Source organism: Geotrypetes seraphini, chromosome 5 (assembly GCF_902459505.1).
Source record: "Geotrypetes seraphini chromosome 5, aGeoSer1.1, whole genome shotgun sequence".
Classification (NCBI taxonomy): Eukaryota; Metazoa; Chordata; class Amphibia; order Gymnophiona; family Dermophiidae; genus Geotrypetes; species Geotrypetes seraphini.
Genome location: NC_047088.1, coordinates 154,978,655 through 154,992,609, shown reverse-complemented (window position 1 = coordinate 154,992,609; position 13,955 = coordinate 154,978,655). Strand labels below are relative to the sequence as shown.

At 42.7% G+C, this 13,955-nt stretch overlaps 1 protein-coding gene across 2 annotated transcripts in view; it reads left to right on the top strand.

Annotated features, from left to right (window-relative positions):
- EHHADH (enoyl-CoA hydratase and 3-hydroxyacyl CoA dehydrogenase) overlaps positions 1 to 13,955 on the top strand; it is a 105,243-nt gene that overhangs the window by 62,407 nt on the left and 28,881 nt on the right. For both annotated transcript variants that reach the window (XM_033945547.1, XM_033945548.1), the window contains exon 6: positions 9,689 to 10,030. In XM_033945547.1, the coding sequence (XP_033801438.1) occupies positions 9,689 to 10,030 (342 nt within the window). The remainder of the gene's footprint in view (positions 1 to 9,688; positions 10,031 to 13,955) is intronic.

Below are 13,955 nucleotides of genomic sequence, written 5' to 3'. Positions count from 1 at the left end.
TTTCTATTCCGCCATTACCTTTCGGTTCAAAGCGGATTACAAAAAGAGTTATGGAAGGAGGGTTACAACGTTAGATCAGAGAAGGTTTCCAAGAGAGGGAAAAGTAGGATCTGGGGTTAGGGAGGGGATGTTAAGAGGGGGGTTAAGCTTTATCATGGTATTAAGCTTTATTAAGGGATTTCTTGAAGAGTATAGTTTTTATTTCCTTTCTGAACTTCTTGTAGTCTGGGGTTGTTGTCAATAGGTTGGAGACTTGGTTGTCTATCTTCGCTGCCTGAGTGGCCAGTAGTCAGTTGTATAGTTTTTTCCGTTTTACTTTTTTGATTGGGGGGTAAGTGAATGGGGTGTGTGTTTTTCTATGCTTGGTAGAGGTAGTTTGGATGAGGCGGTCGTTTAGGTAGGTTGGGCTGTCTCCATTTATAGTTTTAAATAGTATACAGTAGAATTAAAATTGTATTCTTTCCTGGATTGGAAGCCGATGAGAATTGATGAATGCCTCAGTAATGTGATCATGTTTTTTCAATGAATAGACGAGTCTCAGAGCTGTATTCTGAATTGTCTGTAGTTGTTTAATCATTATTGCAGGGCAGGGGAGGTAGGATGTTGCAATAGTCTAGGATACTTAGGATTAGAGATTGTACTAGGAGCTGAAATTGTGTTTTTTCGAAGAATTTTCGGACTTGTCTAAGGTTTCTCATAACTGCGAAAGATTTTTGTATTGTTTTGTTAATTTGTGGTTGCATGGTGGTAATGTTTTGAGGTTATAGGAGAAAGTGGTGGTGGGAATGATAGTTGTGCAGAATTTCTGTGGTGACATAATTTGGAAGACTATTGATTTATTAATTTTATCTACTGCTTAATTCAACTAGATGTACAATAAGAAGATACATTTCTAATACAATAACAAAATACTACTATTTATTATTTCTATAGCATTACCAGCTGCACACAACGCTGTACATTAAACGCACAAGAGACGGTCCCTGCTCGAAAGAGCTTACAATCTAATTATGACAGACACAAAGGACAAAATGGGTGAATCTGTACACCCTGCTTAAATAGGGAATTTACAAGTGGAATGATGAGGTGGGTAGGGGGTTTATAAAGGGAATGACAGATATGGGTGCTTTACAAGGTTCTTGGGTTAGGACCTAGCCCATTTTTTTTGAAGCTGTGTTTTTCAGCCTGGATTTGAATACCACCAGAGATGGAGTCTGATGTTCCGAGTCAGGCAGGTTGTTCCAGGCATACGGCACAGCAAGGTAGAAGGGATGAAGTTGGGAGTTGGCAGTAGAGGAGAAGAGTACTGATAAAAGAGACTTAACCTGCTGAACAGAGTTTCTGGGGTGGAGTATAGGGAGAGATTAGAGAAGAGAGATACTGAGAAGCTACAGAGTGAATACACTTGTAGGCCAATAAGAGGAGTCTGAACTGTATGCGGAAATGGACAGGGAACAAGTGAAGCCACTTGAGGAGAGGAGTAACATGAGCATAGCGACACTGGCAATACTGGGTATACATCAGCATTCTGAACAGATTGAGAGGGAGAGAGAATGGTTTTGCAGAAGACCTGTGAGAAGCAAGTTGCAAGAGGAGACAAGAGTATGGATGAGGGTCTTGGCAGTGAGTTCAGAGAGGAAAGGCCAAATTTATTGACGTTGTAGAGAAAGAAACGGCAGGTTTTGGCAGTCTGTTGAATATGCAGATAGGCTGAACCTGTTATGCCCATTTCAATTTCTTTAATTAAAGCAAACGAGGAACTAGCTTATCAAAGCAAACGAGGAACTAGCTTATCAGGTTTTCAGAATAGCCACAAGGAATTTTGAGTTTGACAGGATCTGCTAATTATTTGACGACAAATTGAATAGTTTGGCAGTTTTGTTATTTTCTAACAGGTCATAGCAAAACCTGAAGCAAATCTACAGAAATGAGCCGCTCCATAGAAATTCAGTATGGGTTTTAAGATGCTTTGCATTTGAACTGTCACGGATCCACTGCAGATTTTTTGCCAACAGCTGACATAACATTTGTTTAAAAAAAAAAAAAGAAAGGAACATTGCCCCATGAGTTCTGCAAAGAATTTTGCATATCCCTATACACTTCTCCCTTTGAATTCGCGGTTTCAGCAATCGCAGTTTTGATTATTTGTGGTTTTTAGCTTGCTGCCCCCAAATTACATCAGCTTGCATAGAAAAATCCCTGATTCCCAACACTTTCTTCACTGTGTTTTGCCTCTCCTTCAGGAACAGACCAGGTCTCCCGCCATGTTATTCGCGGTTTCACCATATTCACGATGGTTTTTAATAGAAAAAAGCGAATAACATATGAAAAAGTTATTTGCGGTTTTTCTGTATTTGCGGGTCTGTTAATCCCCTATCACAGCGAATACAGAGGGAGAAATGTATACCAATAGAACAATTTCCATTTTCAAGTGTAAGGTCTTTAGCAATGACACAAGGCAGTATTTTGTACAAGAGCTGGAAAATCGGAATGATTTTGAGTTTAATATTATAAAGAATATTGGGGTCAATATTCCAAGGTACTGTTTGTACCTAGAGCATCCTCCAGTGGACAAAAATGTCCTATAGCCTAAACACTTATCTGATATACCGCCAGTACCAAAGACATTTACTCACTACAAACTACACAGTCAGAAACATCTCTTTATTCTGATTAGGTTGTATACTCACTCATTGATAGAGAAAAAATGTTATACAATATATGGAATAGATAGTAACAATACAGCCTAACCTAAGATCCACAGAGCTCTAAGGATAAGTAGGATACTAGGACACACACCACACACTTACACACTCACATTCAGACATACACTTACTTCTATAAGGAAACACAACAGGACTAACAGAGAAAGACACTGAGAAATTGGGAGTTTGTACTTCTGAGGGAAGAGTAAAACACTCTGACCTTCAGATAGGACAAAGTCTACCTGCTGGACTTAGGGCTTGAATTCTATAGTTTATTCTGTCATAATAAATAAAAAATACCAAATTATGTTTAAAATCTAATATACTGTATACCAAAAAGAAAATAATGGTAAATGTGATTCACTTGTGGAACTTATTGAATGTGCTCAGTACCCCCCACCCCTCCCACACACCGGTCTTATGAACATAAGATGACCAATGGAACGGAGAACCATCATTGCAACATTCTCTTCTCATTAACCACCAATTTCTTTATAAACCATAGTTATAAAATATAATGGTCTTCAAATGGCTTGTTCTTATACCATAATGTATGTAAATTGTAAAGAACAATAAGGAAAAAGTCACATATCTGCTTGATGTCAAACTTATGTAGTTCTAAGATTCCTCACTTTCAAAGCTCCAAATGTCCATGCAAGGTGTGTGTCACCCAAACACCTATGTATTGCCCAAAAGTTCTTCACCAATCCAAAACATGCCAAAGTTTCAAAATAACAAATCCACATATAATCCTAAAAATAAAAAAAACAAAAAACTCCAACAATACCAATGTTCTGTTGAAAACCTTCAGTACAACTCGCTTATTCTGTAACTGGCTGAATAGGGAAATACATATTCATTAGCTCTTATAACCTTAGGTCAAGTAATAATCCTTCTTTGTTCTCTAACATATTCTCTTTATGTTTCCTATCTAGATAGTCTCATTTCCCTTGGAAATAACAAAATATAAATTAACCCTTTTAATTGAAGGATAGTGAATCATGGGACAGAAGAGTCTCATTTCCCTTGGAAATAACAAAATATAAATTAACCCTTTTAATTGAAGGATAGTGAATCATGGGACAGAAGAGTCACACTACAGGAGGTGCCAGTTCTTTCATGTTGCTATCAAAACTTAGTGCTCCTTTTATGAAGCTGCGTTAGCAGCTTTATCGCACGCACATTTTTAGCGTGCGCTAACCCCCGCGCTAGCCAAAAAACTACCACCTGCTCAAGAGGAGGCGGCAGCGGCTAGTGTGGCCGGCAAATTAGCACGCGCTATTACATGTGTTAAACCGCTAACGCGGCTTTGTAAAAGAAGCCCTTAAACTAGGCCTCCCTTAATTGATTGATGGAATGGGGGTATTCTGCTGTATATATCTCTCCAAAACCCAGATAGCTTCTTCTGTACTTCCCGTGACCCCATGTTATCAAGGATGAAAAACCCCAGAATGAAAAGAACATTGACACAAGATGTTGAGAATCTCTAGGGAGCTGTGCCTGAGGGGCCCAAGTGAGGTTGCAATTGTTATTTATTGTGGCAACTTAAAAATATATAGGATTGTTACAGTTAGGACAGATTCCTGGTAAATGAAAAAAAGGTTTTACTGTAGAGGAACAGAAGAGATAAAAGTGCCTGTTTGTTAGCATTCTCTAGAGTCCCCTTTGAGAGGCCCATGTGGTTAATCTTGTTTCCTTCAAGGTTCAATGCTTCTGCCTTGCACTCATTTAGTAGCTAGCTGTCTGTGTGCACACTGGTTCTTATGTATGTGGCAGAGAGACTGCAAAAGGGGGGAAAAAAAGAAAAATATATAGTATGTTTGAAAAATAAATCAGCAAAAAATTTAAGAAAGTAAAGAAATTAACCACTATAATCCACAGCACCAATCCAGGTAGAAGTGAATCTTAGCTAGATAATTGCTGATGAGAGGGATATTCAGCTGCAATAACCAGATAGTGTTGCTGACTATTTCCTCTGTCTGGATAGTGTTATCAGTCTGAGGACAGAGCTGGAGGCTATCTATTAAGTAGTGCTACCCAGTGGTGTAGCTAGACAGCCAATTTTTTTTTTTTCCGGGGGGTGGGGGCTGAGCCCAGAGTGGGCAGGTATCATTCCCTCCCCACTCCCTCAGCCTGTGCAGCCTCTCTCGTTCTTTCCCTTCCCACCTCTCAAGCCCATGGATCTTCTTTCTTTCCCTCCCTTTCCACCCCCCCAGCCCGTGCAGCATTTCTGTTTCTTCTTTAGGTCGCCAGAAGCAGTTCCTACATTCAAATGGCAACTGACCTGAAAGCCTTCCCTCTGACGCTAAATGCTCTACTGGATGCAGCTGTCCATTTCCACCTGGTTAGCTGTCCACTTCCACCTGGTTAGCCACTGGAAGCATGTAGAAATTGCTGCTGGCAGCCTATAGCTGCTGGGCAGGTTGTCCTAAGTCCAAACTGAGTGGGCCAGGCCCACCTCATGGCTATGCCCTTGGTGCTACCTGGATAACTTAGGACAGCACAAATCAGGAGTGTAGCTAGGGCGGGCCTGGCCTGCCCGATTTCTGTTTTGATCACCCACCAGACTCTCCTCCTGCCACGTTAAATATTCTGTGCAGCTGCAGAGTCTGTGTAAAGCCAGTGCAAGGCCAAGGCAGACTCTATTGCAGATCGTGGCAAATGAGGTACTGTAGGGAGAGCCGGTATCAGTGTCGGTCTCAGGCGTCAAGCCTCTTAATTTCCTGTGTGGGTTCAGTCAGTCAGCTCAGCATCACATGATTGAGGCTGAGCAGCATTCCTGTGGCTAACTTCACTTTCCCCAGGGCCAGGCAGGCCGTCTTGGGTCACAGGCCACATCACTGAAGCTTGGTTCACTCCTCAGGTAAGAAAATAAAATGCAGATGGGCTCTGAGACTGGCAAGATTTTTTTAAAAAAATGTTTTATATTTAATATTGGGTTTCTGGGCGGGGTGGGCTCTATGGAGCCCAGCCTCACCCAGAAACCCAACATTAAACATAAAACTTTTAAATTAAATCCATCCTGGGCAATTAAAACACAAATGTTTATATTTAATATTGGTGAGGGTAGGCTCTACAGTGCCCAAGATGGTTTTAATAATAATTTTTAAAAAGTTTGATATATAGTGTTGGTGGGTTTCTGGGTGGGGGTGGGCTCTTCAGTGCCAAGGATGGTTTTAATTTTTTTTAAAAGAGTTTTATATTTAATGCTGGTGTGTTTCTGTTGGTGGGGGGCTGATGCTGGGAAGGAGAAGGCAAGACTGACATTACACTAGGAGGGTTTGGGAGGAGGTAAAGAAGGGTTGGTCTAAACCAGGGGTGTCCAACCTGTGGCCCCGTGAAGTATTTTGTGCGGCCCCGCTCTTAAGTTTTGGTCCTTGATGCAGGGCAGCTGTTGGGCAGACCCTTTACTTAGAAATCCATTATCAAGTGCATTCTAAGGCATTATTTAATATTATACCAAGAAATACTAATCATATACATAGAGCTCCTTTTACTAAGGTGTGCTAGCGTTTTTAGCATATGCAGAATATTAGCGCGCACAATTCCCTGCGCTAAATGAAAAAACTAACGCCAGCTCTACGGTGGTGTTAGCATCTGGGCCAATCAGGCCTTAGGATTAGTGGGGATGGGCGGACCCGCTATGCCTAAGGCCTGATTGGTCCAGGCTTCTAGTGCCTGGTCCAATCAGGCCTTAGATTTAGCGGGGATGGGCCGGGAAGGGGCGGGCCCGTCTCATTTCCACGAGGCAGGCCTGTCGGCTGGACAGCAGCAAGACCCGTCCAGCCGACCAACATTTAAAGGTTAGTTGGGGGAGGGAGGTTAGTTGGGGGGTCGTTAGCATGGGGAGTCCGGAGGGTGTCCTGCTTTCCGGCAGGAGGAGTTGGGCATCCTCCTGCTAGCGATTACGAGTTTGGGGGGGAGGGGGGGTCCGGCAGGAGGAGTTGGGCATCCTTCTGCCCCGATTATGATTTTGGGGAGGGGGGTCCGGGGGTCCGGCAGGAGGAGTTGGGCATCCTCCTGCCGGCGATTGGACAGGTGGTTGCTATACATATCCCTTGCCGCGGTAAGTGTAGTGGCCGTGTCTAATCTAACCCGATTCTCTAACCGGCGTCTGTAACATGGACACCGGTTACAGAATCGGGGTTTAGTGTATGCCGCCCCCGATGTTATCTTCAGGCTTGCTCCCTCTTCCTTACTGATGCAGTGCACAAAGCTGCAGGCAGCAGCTCCTTGCGTGTCCCGTGCCTCTTCTGGAAGCCTTCCCTCTGACGTTGTAACGTTAGAAAGAAGGCTTCCGGTTCAGGCGCAGGACGTACATAGGAGCCACTGCCCGTGGCTTTGTGCACTGAATCAATCAGGAAGAGGGAGCTGGCTCAAAGATAACGGCACATCGATCACACCGTGGACCGGCAGTTGAAGAACACTGTTTTGGGCATGATGCACGTGCTGGCCCTGTGGACCGGCACCGGTCCACAGACCGGTGGTTGAAGAACACTGTTCTAAACTGTAGATGACTTTCTCCTCCTCCTCCCCCCAAGACTGGGATATTACAGCACAGAGGAAATCTGTTGAAAATTTATAGAGAAAAACCAGGTCGAAGTGGACTGCTGCATCCAGTAGAGCATGACATGACAGAATTAAATAATTATTATTAGTAATTACCTCATATTTAGATATATAGAGAGAGTTTCTAAAAAAAAAAAAAAAAAAAATCATTTGACAATTTAAAACAACTATTAGAATTTCTCCTTTTCAGTTTCAAATATTGGGTCTCTTTTACAAAGCCATGGTAGTAATGCAGCTGCAGTAAATTCACTAAAGCCCATAGGAATTGAATGGGCTTTGGTGCATTTATCACGGCAGCAGCGCTACTGCGGCTTTGTAAAAGAGGCCCATTTGTTTCTAGCTTAAAAAAGCCCCAAACTAGAAAGGCTTTAGCTACTTAGGGCCTGATTCTCTATATGGCCCAAGAAATCGGCATAAACTAGAATGGTGCTTAACGCATTTCTACAAGGTGAGCATATCTTTTACAGAATCACTTGTAGCGCCTGTGGGCATCATATAACTTAGATGCACTCATATAGGGCAGCTAAAGCCAGGCCTAAATGCCTACGCCTATGTTGTGCGTGCATTGGATGTATTCTGTAACTATACATATAACTTTTAGGAATGCCCCTGGTCTGCCCATGATCCGCCCCTGGCCACGGCCCTTTTCAAATTCACGCACTGCAGCTGGTGGCATACTTTTTATAGAATCGCTCTTTCCGAGTTGCAAATGTAATTTATTAGTGCCAATTAGTATCCATTATGAGGTGTTAGCTGGCAATTATTGGTGCTGATTAGGCCAGTCAATTAAGTTGTATGTACAGGAATATGTGCACACAGCCTCAGGTGCTATATACAGAATTTGAGGGCTCCCTAGCCCTGTACTCAGAATTGATTTATCACTGCTCAGAATAACAGTAAGCCTGATTAGTTTGACTGCATTAGTTCCCATTATTCGCTTTGCTTTGGTAGGAAAATTGAACCTTTAGCTTTTCTTTCTATGGGAAATTATGGGAACATTCGGCATTGCCTATGGTGGCAGCCACTTGGGGGCAACCAAGAGCAGCTCCAGTCAAAGAATAGTTCCTGGCAGCCACACAGATTCAAAGAACCATTAGTGTTCAGTGTTTTGCTTTCACCTGCAGGAGGGGTATGCAGTTTTCGAATATCCCATTTACCTGATAAAATGATTTTGTAGATAGACTCTATTTGTACATTCAATTGCATATTTCTTCTCATGTTTTCTATTCTTGTAAATCTTTGTGCGATCTGCAAAAAGACACACTTTTCCTTCTAACACTAGTAATGTCACTCACAAATATATTGAACAGAGTGGCCCCCCAATCTCTGAGACATGCTACTACACACCTTTTACCACCATGCTGTATTATCTATTAGTCAACCAATTTCTAATCCAGGTGAACACTTTGGATCCTAACGTCAGTCTACTAAGTTTATTGATGAGCCTCCTATGAAGAACCGTGTCAAAGGCTTATCTGAAATCCAGGTAGACATCTAGTACATGGCCTCAATCCAATTCTCTGATCACTCAGTCAGAAACAGTATCCAAGTCAGCCTCTAATATCAGTAACGCAGCAGAGTGAATTCACGGGCAGATAAGCTGAAGCAGTCTGTTTAGAGTACTGCTGGCCCGATGCTGCTTAGGGAGGTATGTAGGGCTCGCTCACGGTCAGCGGGGTTCAGATGGGAAGGAGGGAATGATGGGGGTTCGACTGAGCGGCAGGTGCGGTGCTCGGGGGGGAGGGGGGTACTCGCTCAAGGATCCTGCAAGGGATGGGAGGGAAGGGAAGCTGGGCAAAGGTTCTGCTGCATGAGTGATGGGAGGGAAGATGCTGCACATGTGGAGGAGAGAAAGGAAAGAGGAAGAATTGGGGTGAAGAAGAGGAAGGGAGAGATGATCATGTACATACCCCGAAAATAAGACTTAGTACGTTTTTTGGTACTAAAATTAATGACACTGTCTTATTTTCGGGGAAACACTGTATTTACCATCTTTATACGATAATGATGTAATGAAAGATCTAATTGTGGTGTTACCTTATCTCCTGAGATAAAGCATGCTACTGTTTTTTAAGTATTTAATACTAATTTATGTTCACCCAACCATTCTTTTTTAGACCAGCAACATTTTACTAGTATCTTCTGTGTAGTATTGTGTTTACTCTCCCCTTCCCTTTGTTGATTATGGTATTGACAGTACCTTCCCACTGCTGTTGCATTTTCTGGGGGTGACATTTTGATTTCACCTGCTTCCCTTTTGTCACTTCAAAATCTAGTTTAAATGCCTATTAAACAATGTCTAAATTTTTCAGAGACCATGCTGCCATTCAAAATGGAGTAAAGGAAAATACCCCAGTACTAAGTTCATATGATAATTTAAAAGATCTGGTTTTGTATTTATCTTTTCTATACAGGTCAACCACTGGGATCTCGCCAGCTGAGTACCTTACCGGTTCAGTGCCCACCAAATGTAGAGGCCCTCCTGGCTGAAGCGATGGTAAAGGTAAAGAAGCAGTTCCGTGGGGCCCAGTCCCCCCAGGCTTGTATTGAGGCTGTTCGAGCTGCTGTGCACCTCCCCTACACGGAAGGAATAAAGAAGGAGCAGGAGCTCTACCAGTTTCTCAATGCCACACACGAACCAAGAGCCCAGCAGTATGCTTTCTTTGCTGAAAGAGAGGTGGCTAAGTGGACGCTGCCATCTGGTGCGAGCTGGAAAACTGTCTCGCCTCAACCCATTCATACAGCTGCTGTCATAGGTAAAATCTTGACAATTTCTATATGCCTCTGCCTGCTTCCAAAGCAGTGACTGAGTCTCTAAGCAGATTTTTGCCAAGGGCCCTTTGTAATGAAGGGATGCTTCTCCCCCCCACTTCATAAGCCTGGTACAAGAAGCCAAAATTACATAACTCTTATTCCTTAAATGCTTCTCCTGCTGCCAAACTGGATCAGCTCATTGAATAAGTCAAAAGGCAGCGAGACAGCTCTATTAGAAGAAAGTACAATGTTTGCCAGGCTCTGCTACCGTCCCTTTAGTTCACGGATTGCTGGGCCTCGTAGAAGGTGAGCACAAAAAAAAACTGAATCCACCTCTGAAAGTGCTGCGCTGCTTCGTGACCTTCAATTTAATTACTCAATCCAGCTTGGAAGTAAGAAATTGCTTAAGCGTATTGTCTTCCACTGCCTCTGAGGTTTCTTGCAATTAGAAGCCAAAATTACATATCTTTTATTCCTTAAATACTTCTCCTGCTGCCAGGCTGGATCAGGTCATTGAATTAAAGGCCAGAATGCAGTGAGATAGCCCTATTAGAAGAAAGTGCCAGAATGCAGTGAGATAGCCCTATTAGAAGAAAGTACAATGTTTGCCTTGCTCTGCTACCATCCCTGTAGTTTATGGATCACTGGGCCTGTCCTGCAATGCAGGGGCTATTTAGGTGGTATTTATGTCATCACCCCAAATGAGTTTTGAGTTGTTTACGTGGGACTGTAGTGTGACTTCAAGCTGATGTGAACTGGATTTGATGGTTGAAATTCATATGGGAAATCAGTCCTTTTGAATGAGCAGTTTTAGAAGCAAAAACGAGCAGAGGAGGGAGACAGAGGAGAGCAGGAGGCTAGGGGCTGGGCGAGAGTTAGCTCCGCCCACCCCCACCGCGTCAGAGGAGTCAGCACCCGAACCCCCCATAAAAGGGGGCGGAGCCAACGACGAACGTGGTGCACAGCATCAGGCAAGAGGAGTAGAAGCAGCAAGGGAGAAAAGCAGTTTTAGAAGCAAAAACGAGCAGAGGAGGGAGACAGAGGAGAGCAGGAGGCTAGGGGCTGGGCGAGAGTTAGCTCCGCCCACCCCCACCGCGTCAGAGGAGTCAGCACCCGAACCCCCCCATAAAAGGGGGCGGAGCCAACGGCGCACAGCCCTTTGCGAAGGGCCTCAAGAAGGGCCAAGTCACTACACCCAAGAGCACAGGGAAGGACTGAAAGGTGAGGAAGTGGCAAGCAGCGCAGAAGAGACGAACACACAAGCAGCAGTAAGGTAAGGAAGAGAAAAGACAACACACACAAGAAAGCAGCAAGGCAAGAAGCAGATACAGAAGGAACAACCACACACAAACAAAAGTTAGGCAAGGTTGTGCAAAGGCACCAGGCATTACATTACATTACATAAGTGATTTCTATTCCGCTTGTGCCTTGCGGTTCTAAGCGGATTACAAGTTAGAAGACTGGACATTTCCAGTAGCATTGCAGTACATATAAACAAGAATGCGTTAAGTTACAATTGTTGTTCTGGACTTTTCCAGGATAAATTGGTAGTAGATAGTAGATAGTGATAGGTTGTTTAGACGAATAGAGATAATATTGTCCGGATTCTGTTGTTTAGACGAGTAGAGATAATACTGTTCGGATTCGGGTGTTGCTGGTGGTGGTGTTTGGGTAGTCATGAGAGCATTATCTTAAACTTTTATGAGGTTATGATGATGGGAAGTGTTTTTTGAAGAGATGAGTTTTGATTTCTTTTCGGAATGCTTTAATGTCTATTGATTTGGTCAGTAGATTGGTGATGGTAGTATCGATCTTTGCTGCCTGTGTCGCTAAAAGGCTGTCGTATAGTTTCTTTCGTCGTGTTCCTTTGAGAGGGGGGTGAGTGAATAGGCTCTGGGTTCTCCTTGATCTGTGTGAGAGGTTACGGTGTAGTCTGTTGTTTAGGTAGCTGGGTGCTGTTCCATGTATTACCTTGTATAGTAGACAGTAGAATTTGAACTGAGATCTTGCTTTTATTGGTAGCCAGTGTGAGTCTAAGTATGCTTTGGTGATGTGGTCGTATTTGCCTAGTGAGTAGATGATTCTGAGGGCTGTGTTCTGAACTGTCTGTAATTGTTTTGTCATGTAATTTGGGCATGATAGGTATAGGCTGTTACAGTAATCTACAATACTCAGTACTAGGGATTGTACTAATATCTTGTATTGATCTTTGTTGAAGAATTTTCTTATTTTTCTTAGGTTACGTATTGTGAAGAATGCTCTTTGGATGATTTTGTGGATTTGAGACTGCATTGTGCAATTTCTGTCTAGTAGGATTCCCAGGATTTTGAGTGTGCTTTGCATTGGGTACTTGATTGTGTTTACTTCTAGTTCTGTGAGAGATGGTTTTTTTTCCCTTTCCAGTAGTAGGAATTTAGTTTTTTCCGAGTTCAGTTTTAGTTTATGACTTGACATCCATTTTTCTACCGTTTCCATTATCATTTTCAGGTAGTTTGTGGATAAGGGGTCTTGAATATTAAAGGGGAGGAGGATAGTTATATCATCTGCGTAGCTGAATGATACTGTGTTTAGGGCGTCTAGGGTTATGCCTAGGGATGCTATGAAGAGGTTGAATAATATGGGTGATAATGGTGATCCTTGTGGTACTCCACATGGGTTTGACCATGGGTCGGATATGTGCTCTTTTGATTTGACTTTGTATGTTCGTGTTTTGAGGAAGCTTTGGAACCATTTGTGAACATTACCTGAAATTCCTATTGCGTCTAATATCTGGAGTAGTGTGTGATGGTCAACTAGGTCGAATGCCGCAGAGAGATCGAGTTGAATGAGAAGCAGCTTGTTTCCTTTGCTGAGGTGTTGTCGGGCAATGTCTAATAGTGATACCAATAGAGTTTCTGTGCTGTGGTTGGATCTGAATCCAGATTGTGATGGATGTAGTATGTGATGGTCTTCAAGGTAGTTGGAGAGGTGTTGTGCGACAAGGCCTTCTGTTATTTTAATGTATAGAGGGATTGAAGCGATTGGTCTATAGTTTGCAGGATTATCTATAGGACCTTTGGGATCTTTTAGGATAGGTGTAATTATGATTTCTCCTAATTCCGGTGGGAAATGACCTTCACTTAGTGTTGTTTGAAGCCATAGTGTGAGGCTAGCTTTAAATTTGGTGGAAGCTGTTGCTAGTAAGTATGAGGGACAGTTGTTCAAGTCACATGAGGATTTGCTGTATTTTTTGTAAAGCCTGTTCAAGTCTGACCATTGTATCTTTGGGAAGTTTGTCCATATCCTGTCTGCTGGGATTGCTTCATCTGTTTTGGGATTAATTCGTATTTCTTCTATGTTGATTCTTGAATTGTTGAATGTGGATCTGGTTGTGATGATTTTGCGTTTGAAGTGATCCGCTAATTGGGTGGCTGTGGGGGTTTGGTTTCCTTGGGTGGCGAGAAATGGTTTGGTATCGGTGAGATTTCTTAAGATGTCAAAAAGTATTCTTGTGTCTGGTTTTTCTGTGCTGATGAGTTTGGAGTAGTAGTTTTTTCGTTTTTCCTTCAGTTTGGTATTGTATTGTTTGATTAGGATTTTCCATTCATCTTTGATGTTGTTGTGTTTTTGTTTTTTCCATGACCTTTCTAATTGTCTGCATTTTCTTTTTAGTTGTAGAAGTTCGTTGTCGAACCATTTATTAGATGGTCTGTCTATTTTGTTTTTGTTTTTTTTTGGTGCAAGTTCGTTTAGTGTGGATTCACTGAGGGTCCTCCAGCTGTTTATGAATTCTTTGGGGTTGTTGGGGTCGATTTCGGGGTCGACTGTGTTCCAGAATGTGTGAGGTTCGATTTTCGGTCTGAATTTGATGAGTGTTTTCTTTGGGGTGGGTTTGTTGTTATTTTGAGCCCAATTGATAGTGAATGAATATTTGAAATGGTCTGACCA